Source organism: Amphimedon queenslandica, unplaced genomic scaffold (genome assembly GCF_000090795.2).
Source record: "Amphimedon queenslandica unplaced genomic scaffold, v1.1 AMPQUscaffold_13508, whole genome shotgun sequence".
NCBI classification, from domain to species: Eukaryota; Metazoa; Porifera; class Demospongiae; order Haplosclerida; family Niphatidae; genus Amphimedon; species Amphimedon queenslandica.
In genome coordinates, this window is record NW_003546256.1 from 215,415 (window position 1) to 222,819 (window position 7,405).

General features: G+C 35.6%; 2 protein-coding genes across 2 annotated transcripts; one reads left to right on the plus strand and one right to left on the minus strand.

The window, feature by feature from the left end:
* Positions 1 to 4: 4 nt before the first annotated feature.
* On the minus strand, positions 5 to 2,798 carry LOC100634721 (succinate--CoA ligase [ADP-forming] subunit beta, mitochondrial-like). The gene is made up of 13 exons (XM_003383606.3): positions 2,687 to 2,798; positions 2,477 to 2,603; positions 2,132 to 2,231; positions 1,919 to 2,009; positions 1,752 to 1,823; positions 1,470 to 1,572; positions 1,355 to 1,422; positions 1,211 to 1,307; positions 943 to 1,104; positions 706 to 848; positions 529 to 649; positions 380 to 468; positions 5 to 325 (listed from the first exon to the last, which is right to left on the minus strand). The coding sequence occupies exons 1-13, from the start codon at positions 2,762 to 2,764 to the stop codon at positions 296 to 298; spliced, it is 1,281 nt and encodes a 426-aa protein (XP_003383654.1). The 5' UTR covers positions 2,765 to 2,798; the 3' UTR covers positions 5 to 295.
* Positions 2,799 to 2,829: 31 nt separating this feature from the next.
* LOC100634846 (serine/threonine-protein phosphatase 6 catalytic subunit-like) lies at positions 2,830 to 5,220 on the plus strand. The gene is made up of 9 exons (XM_003383607.3): positions 2,830 to 3,005; positions 3,061 to 3,156; positions 3,258 to 3,323; positions 3,418 to 3,485; positions 3,553 to 3,626; positions 4,040 to 4,119; positions 4,174 to 4,239; positions 4,302 to 4,445; positions 4,754 to 5,220. The coding sequence occupies exons 1-9, from the start codon at positions 2,937 to 2,939 to the stop codon at positions 5,006 to 5,008; spliced, it is 918 nt and encodes a 305-aa protein (XP_003383655.1). The 5' UTR covers positions 2,830 to 2,936; the 3' UTR covers positions 5,009 to 5,220.
* Positions 5,221 to 7,405: the final 2,185 nt, after the last annotated feature.

A 7,405-nucleotide genomic window follows, 5' to 3' on the forward strand; every position in this document is an offset into this window, starting at 1 on the left:
ATTCTTGAAAATCTGGCTATTGAACTTAAATTATAACACTTACATCTATTTCATGCATTCTACATTGCTAAAATAAAATCATAATGATAAAATAAATAATAATAATTCATTATTAACAGTTTTATCTATTATGAAGGAACAGACAGGAGAGAGATTAGTGAAGTGCATTTCTGCAGTAATTATAACACAATAAATTAAATTTTAAAAGCTGTCTAAGCATAAATAGAATGAGGTTATAATGAGAGAAGAATCAATTATTAGCATTATAATCTATACTATAATTTATCTAATAATCCTAAGGTGACTCATTAGCTTTTCCAACCACCTAAATATAATCATGAGAATAATTAATAATAATACAATTTAAGAATGGGCTCACAGTTTTAGCCGCAGTGTCAAAGTCTGGAACTGCTAACATGTCCAAGCCACTATTTTTTATTAATTCGTTTGCTTCTGCTTGCATGTTGCCTATAATGTTTCAATGTTTTGTTTAACCAAGTGTCTCTATCAATCATTCACTAGCTATACCTTGTATTCTGATCACTACTGGCAAATTGAGCTTCATTTCTTTTGCAGCTGCAATTATTCCATCAGCTACTACATCACATCGAACTATTCCGCCAAAAATGTTGACAAAAATTGCCTTCACCTGTAACAGGAAATACCACATCATGTATTGGAAACATTGATAATTATAAAGCACACATTAGCGTCGGATCCTAGTATGTTGAAACCTTTCTTAACTTCGTCAAAACTTGCTCCTCCTCCTATGTCCAGGAAGTTGGCAGGAGAGCCGCCATAATGCTTAATAATGTCCATTGTGGCCATAGCAAGACCAGCACCATTAACTATAAGAGATTGGATATCACACAATCATATCAAGTGCTAAAATCCTAAAATTTAGCAACTATGCACAGAATGCATGGAGTATCCCATACTGACCCATGCATCCAATAGATCCGTCCAATCCAATGTAATTGATGCCAGCCTGACCAGCAGCTGCATCTCTTGGATCCTCTTGCGACCAGTCCTTGTGCTCAAACACTTCCTTCTGTCTGAATTTGGAATTGTCGTCGTAATTGATCTTTGCATCAAGGCATAGCACTATATATATACAAGAGAATAGATCAATGTGGTATCAGAATCATGTTAGGATCAAGTTGTGTTAGTATCATGGAATCAAGGTAGCATTGGATTTATAGTTAGTTACCTCTGCCATCTGCTGTCTCAATTAGTGGATTAATTTCTAACATTGTAGCATCTTTCTTTAATAAGAAAGTATACAGATTCATCATCTGTTCTGCTGCCTTTGATTATTATAATGACAATAATATAAGAAAAAAGAAGCTCTTACTCTATTAACTGATGAGGCAGAGAACCCAATCCTTCTAGCCATTTCCTGTGCTTGCTCCTTAGACATTCCTGCAAGTGAGAATTAGAATAAAGCAGAGAGGGAGGGATGAGTATACCTATTGTGATATCAACGGGATCTTTAATTATGCTGTCTGGATTATCCCTGGCTACATCTTCAATGTTCATTCCACCTTCAGAACTAGCAACCATCAGTGGACCCTGTAATAATAATAATGGAACACATTACTTTACTATCAAATACAAAGCAATTATCAATAATTGTAGCAAAACACTGTACATGCTTGCCAAGAGTAGCCAAAACAGGAACTAATACATAATGTAATAAGATTAATAAAAGGAAGAGAGAGAGAAAGATAGAGAAGAGAAACTTGTCATACATTGTGAGCTCTGTCCATGATAAGTGCAAAATAAAATTCTTTCTTTATCGACTGTTTCTCACATACCATCACCTAAAGAAGAGATGGACAAGGACATTAATGGAGAAAATTATAAAGAGAGAGAGAGAGAGAGAGAGAGAGAGAGAGAGAGAGAGAGAGAGAGTTACCTTAGAGCATGGTCTACCAATGGAGCCAGTTTGTTTGGTAATAAGACGTGATCCAATCATCTTTTCAGCAAATGATTCTGCTTCTTCAGGTCTATGTGATAGCAGATAGAGAAAAAGAGAAGAAACAGTCTCATAATAGACATTTAAACATGATATGTAGAAATAAAGCACATGTAATTGGAACAGAGAATGAAAGATTGATTTGAGACTCACGAATGAGCTATTTGTATTCCTCCCTGGAGTCCAGACTCAAAGTGACCCATACCACGACCACCAGCTAATACCTGAGCCTTTACTAACACATCACCTCCACCTAATGCATGTACATGTACATTATGATCATAATCAACCATTATTAATAATACACCCCAAAATAATTAAATATATAATAATTTACTCTCTAGTCCATAATGCATAATGATAATACTTTAGCCTAAAGTCCATAGTCTTTGATATATCAGAAGGTACATGTAGATACATGTCTATTCAATTAGCACAATGAGGTATTACATGATAATGTTAGCACCTACTCTGTGCTATTGAATGTTGTTTGGTTACCTAGTTTGACTGCTGCTTCTCTAGCAGCTGAAGGACTCTCTGCTAGATATCCAACAGGTACATGAACGCCATGCTCGGACATGAGAGTCTGACTGATGTACTCGTGAAGAGAGAGACATCGAGCAAGCTGTATGAAGAGATAAAAGCAAATGAAAATAGGTTATGAGATCAGTTGTAATGTTCTATGCATTGAAAGCAAATCTAACTTACTAGAGTTGCTCTTTTCGAAAGAGCAGTGGGCAAGGAAGAAGGAGACAACAAACGACACAAACTTCTAATTGCCGCCATTTTAATCACATGATAATCACGTGGTAGATGTAACACCTAGACTCGTTTGACCGCCATCTTTATCAGATGACTCTCACGTGACCTTTTAACCCTTTTCTGACAACATTTCCTGATTAATCAACTTTGTATAAACATTTGGAGAAAGAAGGACTGCTGACGTTATAACAAGAATATGAGTGAGCTTGACGAGTGGATCGAGCTGGCAAAGAAGTGCCAGTACTTGACAGAAAACGAATTAAAGGTCTGGATGCTTGATATGCCCCTTTGTGACCCTTTTCTCACCCTTTCCTTCACAGAAACTGTGTGATTATGTGTGTGACCTCTTATTAGAGGAATCTAATGTACAGCCAGTGTACACTCCAGTCACAGTTTGTGGGGATATTCATGGACAGGTAACGATAGATGTAAAAGGAGCCGATAACTAATGAATAGGGGGCAAAATGGTGTTAATTGTTACTCTCATTGTGTTGTAAAAATTGTCTTTATTTTGTAGTTTTACGATTTGGAGGAATTATTCAGAACTGGCGGTCAGATACCAGACACTAGTTATGTGTTTATGGTAAGTTATGCTCATTTATACACTTATTTACATTAAATTATTAATTTACGTTTATTGTTTGTAATAATTTATGTTAATTAATAATTTATTTTAGGGTGACTTTGTGGACAGAGGTTATTACAGTCTTGAGACATTTACAAGATTACTGACTCTCAAAGCAAAGTAAGGATTATATTATATATATCAGGCCATTATACTTGTTCATGTTGTTATCGTCTATTCTCCATAGGTATCCCAATAAAATTACTTTATTAAGAGGTAATCACGAAAGCAGACAGATAACTCAAGTTTATGGGTTTTATGGTAAGAAAGAAGAGAGGAAGAAAGAGAAAGCTGTTTCGGAAGTTTGAACTGATTCCGATCAAAATTTGATTTTTTATGAATTTTTAAAGTTGCTCCAAAATTGGATCAAAGTCCCTGTACTATAGTACATGGTCTCGGGCCAAATTTTGCCAAAAATCAAAAGGAGAGAATTCTTCATCTTTATAATTTTTCCTGATGCATATACATGTTCTTATGTTGTGTAGAAAGTTTCAGCTGATTTGAATCAAAATTAGATTTTTTACGAATTTTTTAAGTTGCTCCAAAATCGGATCAAAGTCCCTGTATGGGGTCTTCAGCCATATTTCTTAAAAAATGGCTAGGAGAGAATTCTTATTTCTTATTATAATTATAATATTTTACTATTATCATAAACTCCTTCTCTTATTCCACAGATGAGTGTATGAACAAGTATGGCAATGCCAATGCCTGGAGATACTGCTGTAAAGTATTTGACTTACTCACAATAGCAGCAGTATGTTATAATAATGATCAATGGTATTACTATCATGTATTGTGATTTGTGTAGATTATTGATAATCAAGTTTTATGTGTTCATGGTGGCCTTTCCCCTGAAGTGAAGACACTAGATCAAGTAAAGAAGTCTTCATAATTTTCTTCCTCATCTCTTTACTCCTTCCTCCTCCTCCTCAATAGATCAGAACCATTGATCGCGGTATTGAGATACCCCATGAAGGCGCATTCTGTGATCTGGTTTGGTCTGATCCAGAGGACATATCTGGCTGGGCAGTTAGCCCTAGAGGAGCTGGCTACTTGTTTGGTAATTCTGTGACCCAAGAGGTATGGATGGACCTTATTATTTTTATAAATTATTATGAATGTTTAAGAGGTATGGACCCTGTTTTTATATAAATTACTTGTGTTTATTGTAGGGCACTTGTTACGTAATACACTGTGCCTTGGTTCCATTAGTAACAATAACAGTGTCAGTAAAAAGCATTATATAGAATTCGCTGTGTACATGTACTTGTATGTAGTCATTGTAGCATTTCCCTTTTATGCAATGATACCCTTTCATTGTTTTGATTTACTTCAAACCACTTATCTTAATTCTTAATTCCACCTTCTATCTCTCCCTTTTCTCTTAGTTTATGCATCTCAATAACCTCAAGCTAATATGCAGGGCACATCAGTTAGTCCACGAGGGCATCAAATATATGTTTGACCAGCGCCTAGTGACGGTATGGTCTGCTCCTAATTACTGCTACAGGTGTGGTAACATTGCATCCATACTCATCATTAAGGATGCTAACTTGGAGGGCAAAGAGGCAAAGCTGTTTCAAGCAGTACCTGATAATGAGAGGGTCATACCACAGAGAATAACAACACCTTATTTCTTATGAGGGAGAACTAGAGTTTGTAGCCTTTAATTATACTTACTGTCTTTTTCTCATCTCTTTGCTCTTTTTGGCTATTAATAACTGTCTACCTGTGTTGTTTGTATCACCTTGTTTGTTGTTGGAAAATTATCATTATTATTATTATTATTATTATTATTATTATTATTATTATTATTATTATTAACATTTAACAGATACATTACAATACTATCAAAGAAATATACATATGTACTGTGTTTGATGTGCATGATTATGTTCTCATGTACTTAAAGAATGAGTACATAACAAAGTGCATTTTGTAGACATGTGATGCAATTAAATCTATTGTAGCGAAAAGGAAGCAATGGTTGGAGTATAAGGGCTTGTTTACTTTTGATGCTAGAGCAGAATCATGTCTTTACTGGTAGTGGCTGTCTTCTTGTTGAGTGTCAGTGAAGTTATTAGTCAATGTCCACCTTCCTCAGGTAAGACACTGGATGTGTATAATAACAACTGTATAGGTTTTATAGGTATCTACCTGAGGCATAATGGAAACTGTTATTCTAATGGATCCTATTTTTTTGATAATGACATTAAAGGAGCCAATAAAAGTATCCAGTGTGTGTTACCTGGTACTGCTCTGACTGATGGAGAGTGGGCTACTTCTAGTGGATCATCAGTTGACTGCAGTACTAATCCTCTTCGTTGTAATGAAGTATCTTCACCTAATGCTAACATCAGTCTTTACATTCATGGAGGCATTATACCATCTGATGATGGCTGGTACAAGTGTTGTCTACCCACTGATTGTTCATATCTTAACACTAACATCATCTTTGCTAATATATTCAGTAAGTGTTCTCATTAAACTAGTACACACTGTTGCTTTGTTACTGATTTACTGTAGGATGGGCACAGATTGAAAACATCACTCTTGACCTTCCTTCAGATAAAACAGTTCTACCTCAAACATATACACTGCATGCCATTAAAATTGGTCATAATGATCACAGTGCTTTTTTACATGCTGTCAAATGGTACTATGAGTCTGGTAGCAGTAGTACTGAACTCTGCACTGGACAAATGAACTCATACAGTTGTAACTTCATGTATGGTAATGGAATGTCAGTGAATTATGGTAATGGAAGGTGGGACTATACTCTAACTGTTAATTGGTTTGGAGAGACTATTACTAGTGGAGTACTGAGTCAATCAAACAACAATGGGGATCATGTATTCAGATTCTATTTGTATTTTGGTCATATCGATGACAACCCAGTAGCAAGAAATAGAAACATTTTTGTAACAGGTAGAAGTAGCAATAAAATGACTTTATTACTTTTTTGTAGCACCAGCAACTGCTCCCTCTTCTCTTACTGAGGTCAACAAGACAACTACCACTATCACTGTCAGTTGGACTGCACTTGATTCATCTGATGCTGATGGATATGTAGTCAATGTCACTAGTGACACAGACACTGTGCAGACAGTACAGGTGGAGGGAAGTAGTAATAATACAATCACACTGAATGGACTGAGAGGAGGAACAACTTATAGCATCACAGTCAGAGCCTATCAACAATTACTGGGACCTGCTAGTAGTGCAATCAGTGTACAGACCTTATCCACAGGTATTGCTACTAATGTACTTGTAACATTGTTGATGAATTTCTAGTTATTAATTCAATTGATTGGACACTAGTCTCATCCATTACACAACTCAATAACACTCAATATCATATTGACTGTCTCACAACTACTGATATAAATCCTTCAACTGATGTTTACTGGTTAGTGAATGGAGTAGCGAAGAATAACTCAATGTATACATCAATTGATATCTTGACATACAACAACACACTACTGGTATATCCTGATCCACTGGGAGTGTCAGTTAATGTTACCTGTATAGCAATGATTGGAGGAGTCAACTACAGTCAATCTGTGATATTACATGGTATGATTATACTTTAATCAATAGTAAATACTTATGTCTCTTTTCTAGCTCCTAGTAGTCCTCCAAATAATGTGAGAGGCTTTATATTTAATGCAAATATTATTAAGGTGAACTGGACTACTTTAACAGAGGCTAATGGATATGTGATTGAGTATACCACTGGAGGTGTAACCAGGAATGTAGTATCTACTAGAGACAATAAAATTTTACTAATAGATCTCTCACCAATGAGTACCTATACCATCAGTGTGTACTCATATATAGATCTTCCTTCAGTTAATAGTACAGTAACAGTGTTAAGATTTGATGGTGAGTTATTATCATTGAGAGAGTGTAATTGATATCTGTTGTAGTTCCTAGTCCAGTAACTAGTCTCTCAGTATCTAATGTCTCAACCACTGGTATTACAGTGAACTGGACTATTCCCAGTAGTGACAACTATGTAACATACTACACCATCTCCT